Consider the following 17,353-nt stretch of genomic DNA (forward strand, 5'->3'; position numbering starts at 1 on the left):
AATCCAAATCCTAATTAGTAATCAATCCCCGTTCTTTTTTATGTTTTGTTTAAACGATTTTTTATTTTTACATATAGCTTCCTCAATATTGAGTTTTATAAAAACAAAGCTTTTTACTATATTTTGTAACTATTGTTTATAAAAACTGCGTGTTTTTATAAAAAAACCAAACAATGAGGTATTATATTTAAAAAAAAATCAGTGGTGACCGTTAGCATTTTGGAAAAATACATCGATGGTGACTGAACTTAAAACTTATAAAAGTTTTTCGAAAAAATCGTGAAATTTACCCTACTAACGGAGAAAACGGTAGTGACCGGGGCCAACCCGGGTCCCCAAAAAGTTGCACCCCTGTTTGGCGGTTTGAGTTTGTTTGTTCTTTTTTATCTCAGAATCGTACCATCAATTGTCTGATATTTTAAAATGATAGGCTTAAAAAAACGAATGAACACTTCAAGGCATATGAAGATGAAAAAAAAACAACAAAGAAAACGGAATCGGCTATATTAAACTTCAGGTTGTATTATATAAAAAACTAATTGTAAACCTCTATTCATAATTCATAATGTTTGTCTATTTCAACCTAGATGTTTTCTCATCAAAATATATCTCATCAAGTAAGATATCAAATAACTGAGGGGATGTTTTCAAGATGTCGATAGTAACGCCTAATGTCGAGACCTCTTTTGCTCACAATGAGATGTCAAGCTAATTACACCATAGTAATACTCGATCTCATGCTTTTGGTAGATGTTTCTGCTACCCATGATCTAGTTCTTTAACGATTATGTCGAGTTTGTTGGACTTAGTAAAGAGATCATTGAACAAATGCCACAAACAGTCATCCCCATGATTTCCACCATAACGAGGAGATTGATTTTCGTTAATGCAATGTTCCATTAGGAAACTTAGGAGCTCTAACACCACCTGACGTGGGACATAAGCGATATAAAATGATATCACAAGCTCTAATACCATCTGACGTGGGACATAAACTTAGGAGCTCCATTTTCTTTGGCGAACGAATAATTGTTAGAACCACATCCTTTTATTAATTGGCTTTACAAATTAGTTACAAACAAACAGAAACTGAAACAGCCCATTCAGTTTACATTGTTAATTCTGATCTTGATTTGGATTCATTCAAATCCAATGGAACGCAAGAAGTGCTACGAAAGCCAAGGTCATGTCTCCGTTATACCCTTTTTCTCCACCTCCTGCATAACATTAATTAAATTAGTCATAAATCATAGTTAAATTAGCAATTTCATTATTCTTAATATTATCGTACCTGAAGCAATCGGCTTCGAAACTGCTGGACCGTCGTTGTAAAATCGAATAAAGTCATACCACAAACCGCAACTCATTGCCCGCAACTCCCAACTCGTTTGATTCAACACCAACTTATAAGAAGTCCTTAAAAGATCCCCCAAGCATTTTTCACAATCCATCTTACTTAAATCGGGACTGCATTGACCGAACCCGTACCTCTTCCCATCACTTCCAGCATCAACAACATCCGTGTTAAACATCAACGGTTGATTAGAAACATTTCCAGCTAAAGATAGCATCATAGAAAACCCTCTTGAAAACACCCATGGTTTATCAAGTCATCGCCACTACTCGTCGATGAAGTATCCCAAAGTTGACCATACACGCTATCGTTCGCGAATCTTAAACTACACAAGATCGACCACACCACCAATGTTTTGCTTCCGGGGCAATCCTTTAATGACATGCTGATAGCATCGTTCAAACACTCGGAGCATGTGCGGGGAGAAATCTCCGCCCGGCACCATGCTAGACCATAAACTTGATTGGAACCTATTCTGACACTCGTATTGAAGAAACCTTTTGAAGAGGCACATTTTTGGCTAGCGAATCCAACAGTGTTTTAAGGTTTGATTTGTAGGCGGTATTCAAAGTCGAGTTCCGAGCTTGTAAACAGTCGGAAGCAGTGGTGTAATCACCATCTACATGAGTGACAAAACCAAACCCTAACAAGATAAACAACATTGTATATAACATGAACTTTCCCATTTTCGGATTGTGGTTGCTTTCTTACTATTTGGCTAACTTATAGTCTATTTCTTTTATAATTAAATATAAAAAGTCAACCTAGTATTGGATTTGGCCATACAACCCAAGGGCCAGTTTTGTTAAAACAATATGCTGCTTTATAAAAAGTCAACTCGATTATAACATATTTGATGCTAAGATTGTGAGATCAATTAAAGAAATGACATACCTATGTCCTATGGGATTGATGGTTAGAAGTATATGGGAGTCGAAGCCGAATATCATAAAGCGTGAGGTGCTTCGCTTTTTCAGTAATAAGTTTAAAGAGAATAGTGCTAGAAGACCGAAGCTTTTGGTGTACGGGTTGAAGAGGTTACAGGCGGAGGAGGCAGCGGATTTGATTAAAATGTTTTCTGGGCAGGAAATTAAAAGCGCAGTATTTGATTGTGGTGCGGATAAAGCGCCCGGTCCAGACGGTTTCAACTTTCGGTTTTTAAGGACTTTTTGGGATTTGTTTGAGAAGGACTTCGTGGACATTATGAATCGATTTCACAGAGTTGGGAGGTTTAGTGCGGTAGTAGGATCATCGTTCATTACTCTTATTCCGAAGGTGGGAGATCCGAATACTCTAGGAGATTTTCGTCCTATTAATCTCATAGGGTGCGTTAGTAAGGTGGTGTCGAAGGTGCTGGCGAATAGATTGAGAACGTGTATGAATAATATTGTTTCAGAAAAAAAGTCTGCGTTTTTGACAGGAAGGTACATTTTGGACGGGCCTCTAATGGCAAACGAGGTTATCTCGTGGGCAAAAAAGCGGGGGGGGGGGGGGAAATGTTTTTGTTTAAAATTGATTTTGACAAAGCCTAAGATAATGTCAATTGGGAATTTCTGTTATCGGTTCTTCATCAAATGGCCTTTCCTTCGAAGTGGTGTGAGTGGATTCGTGGGGTTTTGGTTTCAGCTAGATCTGCGGTCTTGGTAAATGGGTCGCCAACTTTCGAGTTCGGTTTTCAAAAAGGAGTTCGTCAGGGTGATCCCTTGTCCCCATTTCTGTTTATTATTTTGATGGAGGCTTTTTCGGGTTTGATGAATAAGGCGTGTGATATAGGTGCTTTTGATGGTATTCGGCTTCCTAACGACGGACCGGTTTTATCACATTTGTTATATGCGGATGATGCGATGCTAATGGGGGAGTGGTCTGAGTTCAATTTTGTTAATATGAAAAGGATCGTGGGAATATTTTATTTGTGCTCCGGATTGAAAATTAATTTGCATAAATCGGTTTTGTATGTTGTAGGGGTAGATATTGAGGACTTAAAGATTGAAGCTGAAGCTTTGGGTTGTAAAGCAGGTGATATTCCTTTTTGTTTATTTGGGCATTAAGGTCGGGGCGAACATGAATCGTACTACGAATTGGGAGCCGGTTGTTTCTACGTTCAAGAGAAGGTTGTCGAAGTGGAAAGCTAACACTTTGTCCATTGGTGGCCGGGTAACGTTAATTAAATCGGTTCTAGACAGTCTACCGTCATATTATTTTTCTTTGTTTAAGGCGCCTGTGAAGGTAATTAATAATTTGGAAGGTCTTATGAGACGTTTCTTATGGGGTGGATCGGATGAGGTTAGGAAGATGAGTTGGGTGTCGTGGGAAATCGTTACAAAATCTATTCGGGATGGAGGTTTGGGGATAGCAAGATTAGATATAAATAATATTGCGTTGTTTGGTAAGTGGCTTTGGAGGTTTTATATTGAACAAAAGGCGTTATGGAGGAGAGTGGTTGCGTCCATTCACGGTTCAAGTCGAAGCTGGGGTGCGGCGCCGGTTAATAATTCTATTAAAGGAGTATGGAGAAACCTTGTGTCGTTTTGGAATAAACACAAGGTTCAAGGCGTCGGTTTTAACAGCAGGATCCGTGGGCAAATTGGTAATGGAGAATAAATACGGTTTTGGCTAGATAGTTGGTTGAGTGATGAGCCGTTAAGGGATAAGTTCCCGGACTTATTCAACTTAGAAAGAAAGAAAGAAACGGGTTTGTGTTAGTGGTAGACTCAGGTTCCAAAGCAATGTTCGGATTATTACATGGGAGTGGAGACGTTCTCCTTCGACTGTGGAGGAGGTAGAATCCAAACAACAATTGGAATTAATGCTACAGCAGGTGCGGATAACAAACAACCAAGATACTTGGGTTTGGATCGATGGAAAGGATTTGGGATTCAGTGTGGCATCGATTAAAAGGTGGTTGCGACATACAGGAAACAGCGATGAGAGGTTCGGCTTTACGTGGAGCAAATGGGTTCCTATTAAATGCAACATTTTTATGTGGAGAGCGTTTTTGGACCGCCTACCAACTAAGATGGCTTTGTTGAGACGAAGTGTTCCGGTGGATAATCCAGTATGTATTTGGTGTGAGACCTGTGATGAAACGATTGAGCATCTTCTTACAGGTTGCGGTATTGCAGCGGGTGTCTGGAACGGGATATCTAGATGGTGTAGGATTCCGGGTATGTTTGTGTTTCATGTTAGTGATTTGGTGGAAATGCATGAGCACTGTGCCATCTCGGGGAATAAGAAGACGGTACTCCATGGAATCATTATTATAGCATGTTGGCGGCTCTGGAAGGCGAGGAATGAAAAAATATTTTCGAGTAAAGACACGAAGGTAGCGGACTTGATCACCGATATAAAGGCTTTGGGGTTTTTGTGGTACAAACATAGGTTTAAAAGAGGCGTAGTTGATTGGAAGCGATGGTGTTCTTTTGATTTAATGTAAAATACTTTGTTTGGTTTTCGGCTTCCTTTTCCCACCTTGGTGATAGGTTGCCTTGTGTTTTGGTGTTTTTTAATGAAAGTTAAGTTTCAAAAAAAAACCTATGTCCTATGATATGGTTTTTGTTCAAAATACATGTACAGTTTTTGACTTGCTAATTGTATTCTAACAACGGTTTTGTTTATTGAATACCAGTGAAAGGTAAATGATCAAAATAGTCATTTTGATTACTCACATTCCAAGATTAGCCACCTTTTCTCAAAAGATATATATATACCTAAAATGGACATCCAAAAACAGTTAGTCTGACGGTATTTCAAAGTGCTTTCGTCAGACAGACAATTTAGGTTGTAATGCCGCCGGTTTAGTTTGTGAGGACGCCGCTTTAGTTTGTGAAGGCGCCGATTTAGGTTGCCAGGGGGTTGGTTTAGGACTTTGAAATACCTAGGGATATGAAGTCACAGCCTTGGGATTGTCATCTCCATTTTTAATACTTGGAATCTTTTGTGCCATAAGTTTGGCAAGCCAAATCAGGGCATTCGTCTTCTTTATACAAAGGGTAATGATTCTTGTTATCACGAACTCATCTATCGAAGAACAAATCACAGGTTTCCGTTAGGGAAGGCGGTGTGATTTTCCACATTAATCTGTGATGATCAAAACCTTGTGTGCTTTTTCTACGGTATCTATATTATTTCCGAAGAACAAGTGATAGGCAATCGGTCCGATAGAAGCACTTTGAAATCCCGTGAGGCCAGTTGTTTTTTTATGTCCGTATATCTCGTCGGAAACAGTAAAATTAGTAGTTCTTTTTGAAGTCGGTTGGACCGCCTTTTTATTATCACACATGGCTAGATCTTGATGGTTCCATAATTCGACATATGACAGGTTTTAAATGGTCGAACCGAATGTTTTTGGATGGCCCTTCGGGTATTTTAAGAAGAGAGGCTAATCTTGGAATGTGGGGTCAAAATGACTATTTGGGTTATTTCATTTTTTAATTCATTTACTTTTATTTTGTTTTAGTATAAATTTGGTTTTTTATTATTATTAATAAATGAGTCGCATAAACAATCGTGTATATGATTTTTGATTCACTTGTCTAAGGTTTAACACATATATCATATATATAACAATCTGGAGAGAACACGATTGCAACGGTTGCTCCACTACAACAAGATTGCTCCACTACAACAAGATTTCATCTCGCTAGATACGTTAAGCGTTCATTAAAGGATATGAATCATATGATATATCTTGAGTACATTGCATAACTATGTGCAGCGTTTGACTTTCATAAGCTATATCCTTGAGCGTATATCTTTTGAGGTTTTGTTCCCACATCTCCCAATAACCTGCGTTCCAACATAGACCGTTTTTTTCCTAACAATTCAACATAAGTTTATGGTTGTTCCCACTATTCGGTCGAACGATTGGATATTTGGATAATTACTTAAGTGGTATATATCTTTATTAGGTCAAACAATTTTAACTATCCGGAATTTACTGTATATAATGCTTAATTACTTGAATGATAAATATTCTTCATTAGTATTTGGTCAATAGTGAAAAACTTGTATTGTTATCTTGTTATTGACTTTTAGGCTTATAGCAATTGATTAATTAAATATGCCTCCTAAACAATAATCTGGTGCTCAAAAACGTAAAAAAGAAAAAGAAAACGAGATGATGCAATAAGAAAGTCTTAAGTCGGTGTTATAACGTGAATGTCATTTAAAAAATTTAATACAAAATATCTGAATTCCATTCCCGAGTCGGGTTAAACATAAACGAATTCAAATACGAAACATTCAAGATGCTACAATATGTACATTGGTCTAACAAGAGGAACACTGCTGAGTCCAAAAGCATTAAACACCCATGGGGGATTTCGTGAAGAAAAGAGTTAATTCAGAAGCATTTATCATGTCACTCAAAATACTTCTGATTGTGGGGCTGATGACGTGGGTACCCCTACCCACTCACAAGCTAAAGAAACCTAACAGCTAAGAAGCCACAAACTACAGCAGCTAAGCTGGGAAGCTTGAAGCTTCATCACCATATCTGGGCTTGCAAGGGAAGCTCCTCGCTATAGTAAACCTTAGGTTGTCACCTCTAATGTGACATAAAGCTAAAGTCTGGCACCTATAATATGACATAAAGCTAAAGTCTGAAGAAAAGCAACTATGTCTGCTTGCAGGCTCAAAGCAGACTACAAGTTACATCAAAGAGGGATGGTTTGTCTGAGTAAGCTAAAAGGAGAAGTTGACCCATTCCTCTTATAGAAGCTTAAGCTTCCTCGAGGAAGCTCTCATAGCACCTATAAAAGGAGACCCCAGATATTGTGTTATCATCTCGTTCTCTCTACTCTCTCTTCATTTCAACTCTCCCACTCTCACTACATCCTCCTACTCCTCTATATAATAACACTCCACATAATACTACTCACTAAGAGATCCTCTCCAAAGAGTAATCATCATTAACTGAGTTGTTAGTCCTTTGAGTTGCTAAGTCCATGAGCTGTTGAGGCATAACACTATCAGCTCACTCCAACCACAATGACCAGTCACCGGTTAAACAGCTTGAAATCGCCTCAGCTGCTCTTTAACCGTCGGGTCTCAACCATAGTCACATAAATCGCGGTACACTCCGGTACGAGTACGCGGTTCGCTAGGCTAGACGAATTCGGTATGGAGGGGGTAGGCTCATTTTGGTACGAACCGGTATGGTGTACCATGTAGTTCGGTTCGATGCACCAAATAAATAACTAGCTATTTATAATTTATATATATTATAAATTTATTTTAATACTTTTTATGTATAAATATATAAGTTTAATGATCAAACGTAAACTAGTGGTAATAGAAGGAGTTAATTGTTTATATACACAAACTAATTTTACATTTTTATTAGGCTTTATGTAAGTTTATAAGCTTTAGGGACTAAATGTAAAGAATGATAGAGTATTGGGTTAAGTATTAAATTATCAAAACTTTTTAAACCCTAAAATTACATATCAGCCGCCTCCCATCTTCTTCTTCCTCTTTTCGGCGAGTCGCAACTTCTGATTGGTTTGGAGCGACATTCCAGAAGCGATGTTCTAGAATTCCGGCCAAACAAGGAAGAATCGAATTATAGAAACCCGCCAATTGCTTTGGTCCGACATACCAGAAATTGGGATACTCGATTTATTGTTCAATTAGAGCGACGACCTTCAGATTCAAAATCGCGATTTAAGTTTTTAATATTTAGGGATCGAAACGTACCGGAATTTGAATTCGCGAATTCTCCGGCGACCGGAACGCCGGCGAATTGCGATTGGGTACACAACGTACCAATACGAATTATCTATCTCAAGTATACATATCTATATTTACTATCTATATACTTTCATGGGATAAATTACTAATTTTGAGCATTGGAGGTTGGTCCAGAAACCCCGGTCTCTAGTCCCCTTTAACGAGTTCTTTCGTGTTGTAAGTACAAGATGGAAGGTAGCCCTGGAAGCATCCATATCATCACCCTACCATACTCTCATTATCGTTATACCCGTTGTAGAAACACCGCCAATATAACATTAAGCATACAAGCAGTTTCAGTAGAACATAATTACAAGTACACTTATAAATTGAGTTAATATGTTTTAACATCCGAATAGTAGTAATAGATTATTATTGGCAAACGGGTAATAGTTTGAAGATTGGAATTGAAAATACAAAAAAAGTCTTTGTTTTCATGCACCCTACGAGGAAAATACAATATAAAAACTTTATAAAATACCATTTACTCTAGTATAATCAACAGGTTAACTAGTCATTCTAGTAAACCTGTCAGATATCAACCCGAATCTAACTAAAATCCCGTTAATATCAACATTATATATATACTAAAAGGCTAATATGGCTACACTCACATATGACACTATTCATAACTTGATCCAATCACAAGTTTCAATACCACAAATTTTAAAATATTTAAGAGAAAACTCTTGTCACTTTAATCCTTCGAATTTGTTAATGACATGATTAGCCCATCTACTTCAATAAAGTTTTGAAATTCATTTGTTTTTTCTTTTCAACCTTTCTAATCCCTCAAGTTTGCTAATAACATGTTAACCCCTTTGTTTTAATAAAGTTACCCTTTTGTTTTAATAAAGTTTTCAAATTTATTCGTGTCTTTTTTAACTTTACTAATATACATATTTACTCCCTTTACTTTATTAAAGTTTAATCAACACAAGTTTAGTGCCTCAACTTTGGCTAATAACACATTTAGCCCCTTTACTTAAGAAAGTTGGTGTTCCTTTGTTTTTCCTTTTTTAACTTTACTAATATACACGATAACTTTTTTTATCTATGTTTTAACGTTAATTTTTGTAACGTCATTTTTAAATCCACGGTTTTCACAAATACGACGGTTATATTTATATGGAATTTTTCCCATGGTTCCGTATTACTCTCTCGTTTGAAGTACCGAGTGCCAATGCTGTATTGAATTTCACGCCGCAATGCATGGGGTTAAATTTCTAGTTTAGGCCATAACTTAAAATTAGAGTTGTTCAAAAAACTCGTGACTCATGGGTCGCTCGATAAAAGTTCGAATAAAACTAGCTAAAAAAAACTTAATTTGAAACATCCTAAACTGAGTTGGATCATTTTTGTAACCAAACCAAACTCGACCTAAGCTCGTCTCCGGTCATGTCTTGATCTTAGGCTCGTTTAACTTCGAGTCTGATCCTAGCTGAGCTGCCTCGTTTAAATTCGAGCTTGACCTCAAACCCAACCTAACTCAACTTATGAACAACCCTACTACTTTAAGGGTACTTAACATCATTCCCTCATAATCTTTAAACGCCCTGACAATTTATTCTTCCGTCTCCTAGAGGCCCTTATCCTTAACATCATTCCCTCATAATCGAACAAGTCAAAGATGGTAATATCATTCAGGTCGACATTAAATAAAATATAATAATTTTTAGTGTAATTATACGAATACGGTAAAAAACAAAACTAGAATGTTATTAACATCATTCCCTCGTATAATCTTAAAAGATAAGAAGACCACTTTCCTTATCTATATTATCACTCTCTTCTTCTATTATCATCATCATCATCATCATCATCATCTCTTCCACCATGGCTACCTCTCTCACTTCATCTCTCTCCTCCACCTTCTCCACCCTCTCTCTCCGCCGCCACTCTCTCCCACTCCACCCCCATCCCACCTCCTTCTCCATCCCAAACCCCTCATTTTCCCATCAATCAAAACCCACGCAGCCGACATTGACACCACATTCTTCGACACCGTCGACCCAGATGAAATCACCACCTTTGACCCGCCGGAAAAGCCCGAGGGCTTCGTTGCTCCGCCGTCGTTCGACGAGGGCCCGCAGGAGACTGAGGAACAGATTGCCAGGGCGTATGAGGAGCTGTACGGACCGGCGTATAGTGGGGAGAGTGTGCTGGGTAATGATGTGTATGTGATGGATTCGAAGGTGAAGAAGACGAGTTCGTTTGGGAAGGTGAAGAAGGATAAGATTAGAGATGGGTTTGAAGAAAGAGTTGTTCAGGTCACTTTTTGACTTTTTGCTCAACCATGATTCTTGAATTGCTTTGTTTGTTTCAATGTTTTAAAAACCTGTATCTTACTGGTACCTGTTTGGGCTAAAAAATGGTATAACCGGTTAAATCGGAAGGTTCAACTGATAGAAAGTAACTTCGATCCAAAAATTACCCAAAAGTAAATGATTCCATAACAAAAAATAATTCAAAAGTTAATCCATATTAAAATAAATAATGCAAAAGCACTCAATTTTTAAAAAAATAGTCTTAAAGTTTATATGTTTGAATGCTAATTGTTAGGTTAATTGTAATTTTGAAAAAATATGGGCCGCAAATATCAACAATTTCTCGGACATAAAACCGGTTTGCCGGTAAAAACCGGTATTTTAGATAAAAACCGCTGGTACGATGTTCTAGCAAACCGGCCAAAAATACTGGACTCAAAATACCGGCCTGCTATGCGAAATCCGGTTGAACCGGTTCAACCGGCCGGTTTGAACCGGTTATAAAAACACTGGTTTGATTAGTGCGTTTTTTGTTTGAGCTGAGCCCGAACTCATTTAGTCGTTTTGACTTATGATAACTCGGGCTCGATTATTATTTATTAGTTAATTGGTTGGGTTTGGGAAATGGTAGTTGTGTTGATTGTGGTAACATGTATTTCTGCAAATAGACGAATGTTGGCCCATAGACTTAGGAGTTAATGAGCTCGATTAGGCTTGTGAGTTGTTTATTCAAACTCGGGCTCGACTCGGTTGTTATTAATTAATCAATTAATTGGTATGTAACATGTATTGCTGCAAATAGACAAATGTTGGATCATAGACACGACATAGAGGTAAACAAGCTCGATTAGGCTTGAGCTCCACTTGTTTTGAGTTGCGTGAGCTCGAGCTCGGCTCGTGAGTTGTTTTTTAAACTCGGGCTTGACTTGGTTATTATTTATTAGTTAATTTGTATATGTTTTAAGTTTTAACTATTTTTATATATTTTGGGAAAAAAAACCTTAAACAAGCCAAAGCTCAGCTCGAGCTGGTTGTACAATCCGAACCTAATACATAGAAGTCCCAAAGAGGTAAAACTTAAAGATACATAAGGCTTAAAGAGCTTAAACATGCTCCCATATGACGCTCAAACTTGGGCTCAATAATTAAAAGAGCTTTATTAGAGTCTCAGGACTTGTGATTGGCTCGCACCCCTACTCATAGTTTGGGGCTTTGAGGGGCATTTTGACTTTTTGATGAAAGCTAATTCTTGAATTTTGTTTTTTGATAAGTAGGATTTTGTTTAAATCTAAGATATAGTGATTGCGTTGATTGTCTTAACGTGTGTTGCTGAAATTAGATAAATTTTGGCTCATAGTTTACAACAAATTTGGCATCAGTTTTTGCATTTTAGAATTACTGGTTTGACCTGGAAATGTCAAAGGAAACATTTTGATTAGTTTTTGTTTCTGCATTATCTTGAACAAGAACTATGACTTTATGTTATGCACTTTGACACATTAGATATATGTATTGAATTTCACACAGTTCTAGCAATGCCTTATTTGACTGTTTGACCATCTAGATGTCGCCCTGCAACTTTTGAGTTGGGTTTGACCAAAAAACTGTCCCGGCCCGTTTAATTAAAAGGTTAATGGTGCAGGTAAGAAGGGTGACAAAGGTGGTGAAAGGTGGGAAGCAACTGCATTTTAGGGCGGTTGTGGTGGTTGGAGACAAAAAAGGGCAAGTTGGTGTCGGTGTTGGGAAAGCTAAAGAGGTGGTTGCCGCCGTTCAGAAATCGGCTACTAATGCTCGAAGGAATATTATCACAGTCCCTATGACCAAATATTTGATCTTTCCCCACAGGTAAATATGATTTAAGTTTCTTTTACATATCAAAATTATACGCGTTGATTCACAAGTCACCTCATGATTCAAGTACTTAGGGGTGTTTATTTTTTGACATGACTCGAACCTAACACAAAATTCATGGGTTTGGATTGAGTTTATACGGGTTCCGGTCTGTTTTGTGCAAAATCAAGGAAATTTAGCTAAACAGGTCATGTTCGAATCGACCTAGTGTGTTCCCGAGTTGGCCCGTATATTTCTATAATTAAAATTTATATATTGATTTTATGTCGTAACTCAAATTAGTTGGTTATTTGAAGTGAAACAAGTATTATCTTTTATAGTTCGTAATTATATACATACATTTGCTTGTAATTAAAATATGTAATAATATTAGCTTGTTTGATAAACGAGTCCTAGCTTGAGCCTAAAAGCAAGCTTGTTTAATAAACGAATCTGAGCCTACGCCTCACTTATCAAGCTTGAGCTATCTTGCAAGCCTATTATTTATATGGCTTGTATTTAATACATTTAATATATATTTATGTGATAATTCTTATTTATATAAAATTTTAATATATATTATATTTTATAGTATTGATTATTTTGATCATTATAATGGCAGGTCTGATGGAGACTACGGTGCAGCCAAGGTGATGCTAAGGCCCGCATCCCCAGGTACGGGTGTCATTGCCGGTGGTGCAGTTAGAATCGTGTTGGAAATGGCGGGTGTAGAAAACGCTTTGGGGAAACAGCTCGGGAGTAACAACGCCCTCAACAATGCTAGAGCAACTGTTGTTGCGGTTCAGCAAATGAGACAGTTTAGTGAAGTTGCTCGTGAACATGGGATCCCGATGGAAGAACTCTGGAAATGATCAGATAATTGTATGAATATACGATCTGTATTATTTTTCTTGTCAAATCCTATTATTTCAGCTCAGGCTTTTTACTTCATATCAGAAGGCTGTTAGAATGTAATGATCTAACATTCCAACTGGCTGATATCTTTTGTGTTTGTAATGGTAGATGTTTTTCTTGTTGGAGCTTCATATATGATATATGGTACCAAGGTAAACAAAATTGCACCCTCCGGTTCGGGTTTAAAGACTTATGTGGCCCGGTTTTGGACCAAAAGCTGGTTCATGGTAAGGACTACTTGGTTTGCGGTTTCTAGAGATGCGTATGGGTAATGGGTCGGTTCTGGACTTAAGGCAGAAACAAAACCGAAATTCGGCTTTTCAGTTTTAAATAAATGATTGATTTCGGTTTTCAGTTTTTGGTTTAATATGTGGATTCAGTTTGGTTATGGGTAATTTTTTTATACTTTTGGGCTTTATTTTTGGGCATGAAAATTGTTCAAATAATTAATTTGGGTTTTAACTTTTGGTATTAGGGTTGTTCACGAGCCGAACGAGTGAAGGCTTGCTCGTTACTTGGCTCGTTTACAACTAAACCGAACCGAACGGCTGAAATTCGAGCCGAGCGAAAACCGAAACGAGCCAAATTCGAATCGAGCATTTTCCGATCGAACATCGAGCGATTTCGAGCATTATTTATTTCAAATTCGAATCGAGCATTTTCCGATCGAACATCGAGCGATTTCGAGCATTATTTATTTCTTTTTACGTTAAAATTTTCAATAAGAAACAAATTTGAAGGTTGTAAATAATATATTTTATAAATAAATTAATATTTTTTAGACAAACGTGTAATATATTGTAAATTTTTATTGAAAATAAGTTTGAAGTGAGATGTAATGATCATATAAACAAACTTCTAGTATTATAAAAACTTGAAGCAAACAAATAAAACTATAAAATTGACGAAATATGAAAAATTTATAGGGGTAAAAATAATTGTAAGCTTATATTTATGTGTTTTGTCTGTATATTTATATATTTGTTTATATATAATTATATATAAAATAAATTAAAAATATTCGAGCCAAACCGAACCAAGAAGAGCTTTGCTCGTTGCTTGGCTCGTTTACAAACCGAACCGAGCAGAGCGGCTCGTTTTCAATCGAGCGAAAGAACGAGCGAACATTTTCCGAGCGAGCGACGAGCGGTTTGGACGGCCCTATTTGGTATAAACAAACCAACAAAAAGTACTCTCATTAAAATGTAATCTCATTCATGATATAGCCATTGGCAAGATCCGGTGCGAGTAGTGGCAAACTTATAGCTCAATAATGAACTGAATGAACCTGGACTATAATTCTAATAACAAACATTCAAACAAGTTCAGTGTTGTTTGATTCCCACGTTAGATGTGATTCGATTTGGTTTTGGGACATAACCAAAATCGAACAGTAATTTTAGGTTCAACAAAAAAACAAAACCAAACCAAACCTTCATTGATCAGTTATTATGGTTCGGTTAACCTTAAATGTATCACTGCATAAGATAGTCGATCAATAAAAATAAAGCTGGTAAAAACATTTAAGGCTAGCCACCTTTCAAGATCGACATTTTAGGCTTTTAGCTCTTTTATTATCTGATCCTAGTATCAAAGGCCAATGAACAAGTACTTCATCCTCGAATTAAACTGGAATAAAACACCTTCATTGGATCGTGATTGCCTGACATCGCCAAGTTTCAGAATCACATACCTGTTTCGGCAAAAGAGACTAAAAATATCAACTTCAAAAAAATAAAAAAACAATTATGAAGAAAACACACAAATTAAAAGAAGGGATATTGGTTTTTAATACTCTCAACTTTCACTCGTTGGACGATAACACTTCCAACTAACAATTTATCTCCCACCACTCCCAACTGTCACCCTATTTGTTTCCGGCATTCTTGAACTTAACAAGCCCTAACTCCGTTAGTTTTCTTGTGACATGGATTTTTTTATTAATAAAAAGCAGGTTGTGGGTCCCACGCCATCTCCTTTCTTCCACATAAAACCTCAACAACCTCCATTTTCGGAGGTCTCGTTTTTCCAGCTACTTCGTCTTTCTACAATGGAGATAATGTTGAGGTGTAGAAAGACAATGGAGATCATGGAGATTGTGCACCAGTGGAGACACGATGAAGATGGTGCTCGCCGGAAACCTACAACCCGTTTTTCCGGCGAGCAAACGACTCCAGAAGGTGGTTGGGTGAGACACTCGTGGTGGCGGAGGGTGAAGGTTGTGGTGGTTGTGGTAGTGGGCGGTGAAATGATGGATAAGGTGCTTGACGGAAACCCACGACTTGTTTTTCCGGCAAGCAAAGGATTACCTTGAATCCTTGCTCTATCATTAACGGGGGGAACTCGCCAGAAAAACGCAGAGGCGACGGCAATTACACTTGAGTTTCGGATTTTGACAGGCAGTGATGGAGGCGGGTGATGGTGAAGGCAATGAGTCTAGCGGTAGTGGTGAAGGTAGCGATAGAGCCCGGAAGTGGCGGAGGTCTGTGGTGGTGGTGTCATGGTGTAGACGGTGGTGTCATGGTGTAGACGGTGGTGGGGTGTGGGTGTGTGTGTATATAGCTTGGTTTAAAAAGGCGCACCTGAGGCGTGAGGCGCCCGAGGCGTTTTTGAAAACGCCTTATTTTACGTAAGGCGCTAAAATACATGAGGCGCCCCGAGGCGGCGCATTAGCTGGTGAGGCGTGAGGCGTTTGAGGCAGCGCCTCATGTGATTCAGTCTAAATTAGATTGAAAATGTAGCTGTTTGGGCCATATGCTTAAAATAATAACATAGGGGCTCATCTATAAAACATTACCCAACCGTATTATATATATTTATCACTCTATATTTAATTCAAACCACTCTTTATTTTCATATTCAAAGTTTATCTTCTTCAAATATTAACCTTCTAGATGTTTCAAGTTTTTCTCCTTAGTTATCACTACCATCTTTTAAATTAGTTCAAACTCACCTAATTATTACACATATATTTATGACTCGAGAGGTATTTTTCTTCATTATTACTTTTTTACTATACCTTTTACTTTTTACTCTTAAGAATTTAAGTGTTTTGCAACTTTTAAATATGTTTTTATAATGTTTAACCTACGTATTAAGTATTCATGTTTAGTTTTACAGATACGTTTTATCTTTATGATTGATTTTCAAGTAAAATATGCCATGTATAATTAATTTTTTAGTAATTTTTAAATTGAGCGCCTCACATACGTGAAGCTCTCGCTTTGCGCCTAGCGCTTCGGATTTTTGAACCAAAACACCTCGCCTCGCCTAACGCTTTTTTAAACCAAGGTGTATAGTATTTGTTGTTAGGTTTTTCTTTTTTTTAAATAAGGTATTTTCCACATAGCATGCCACATCAGCAAAAAAAACTAACAGAGTTAGGGTCCGTTAAGTTCGGGAGTGATATAAGAAAATACGTTACAAGTTGGGAGTGGTAGGAGACAAATCGTTAGTTGAGAATGTTATCGTCCAATGAGTGAAAGTTGAGAGTATTAATGGGCATGTTGGATGGGAAACGTAGTTGATCAAACGGTCAGCACTTTTGGTGCAGCTAAGTTAAAATTAATAAGTAATTAATTGATTCGGTCCCATGTCTTGGTCAAATCAATTATTAAAAGAGGAGATAGGTGGTTAATGAATAGCTGAAATTTAGGAGCGGTTATTATTCTAATAATAAAAGGAAACTAAAGTTTAGGGCAAGTTATGATTCTACTAGTGCTTTTATATCTTCTGTTCTAGTAAAAGGAGGGGAGGGGGGTCAATGTTTAATATTACCTAAGTATTAGGTTTTCGGTAACCTTGTATCGGAGACTTCCCATCTCGAATCGGGTAATTGGAGACCTCCCATCTCGAGTCGGGCTATTATGTTCCAGTAATTGAATCGTTTGTTAGTCCAAATTCTAAACTCTAATCATTAATTCTTTCATCACATCGGTCCATTATACAAAAACAGGTTGTGAAAATTCCCAAAATAGCCCCTTTAGGAGAAGAACCACATATATGGCCTATTTTATTTGAATATTGCCTAAATATTCCCATGCAAAAGCTGTTGGAGGCAACACATTTGTAATCGAGCGAACAAGTTTTAACAACCACTAATAACATGCTACTTGTCAAAAATCTAATATCTCGGTCCAAGTTTGCACAAAATCTGTCGTCCAAGTTACATCAGGTTGTAAAATCCGTCTTCCAAGTTAAATCGGTTGTAATATCCGTCGTCCTACTTATTTGCACCCAAATTTGTTTTAATATCATA

At 37.4% G+C, this 17,353-nt stretch overlaps 1 protein-coding gene and 2 pseudogenes across 2 annotated transcripts; 2 read left to right on the forward strand and 1 right to left on the reverse strand.

Annotated features, from left to right (window-relative positions):
• Window positions 1-1,143: 1,143 nt before the first annotated feature.
• On the reverse strand, window positions 1,144-2,040 carry LOC143634985 (antimicrobial ginkbilobin-2-like protein; annotated as a pseudogene).
• A 2,056-nt stretch (window positions 2,041-4,096) lies between these two features.
• On the forward strand, window positions 4,097-4,787 carry LOC143634987 (uncharacterized). The gene is made up of 2 exons (XM_077102918.1): window positions 4,097-4,172; window positions 4,270-4,787. The coding sequence occupies exons 1-2, from the start codon at window positions 4,097-4,099 to the stop codon at window positions 4,785-4,787; spliced, it is 594 nt and encodes a 197-aa protein (XP_076959033.1).
• A 5,116-nt stretch (window positions 4,788-9,903) lies between these two features.
• LOC143634997 (small ribosomal subunit protein uS5c-like) lies at window positions 9,904-13,057 on the forward strand (annotated as a pseudogene). The gene is made up of 3 exons (XR_013153976.1): window positions 9,904-10,353; window positions 11,993-12,195; window positions 12,803-13,057. The product of XR_013153976.1 is annotated as a small ribosomal subunit protein uS5c-like (transcript).
• Window positions 13,058-17,353: the final 4,296 nt, after the last annotated feature.

This window comes from Bidens hawaiensis, unplaced genomic scaffold, assembly GCF_021521415.1.
Source record: "Bidens hawaiensis isolate Kalapana, Puna unplaced genomic scaffold, B.hawaiensis_p1.1 tig00007372_1, whole genome shotgun sequence".
NCBI lineage: Eukaryota > Viridiplantae > Streptophyta > Magnoliopsida > Asterales > Asteraceae > Bidens > Bidens hawaiensis.

Coding starts and splice junctions, on each gene's coding strand:
- LOC143634987 (XM_077102918.1), top strand. CDS start 4,097: ATGGGAGTGGAGACGTTCTCCTTCGACTGTGGAGGAGGTAGAATCCAA. Junction 4,173..4,269: donor TGGAATTAATGCTACAGCAG/GTGCGGATAACA, acceptor TGCGACATACAG/GAAACAGCGATGAGAGGTTC.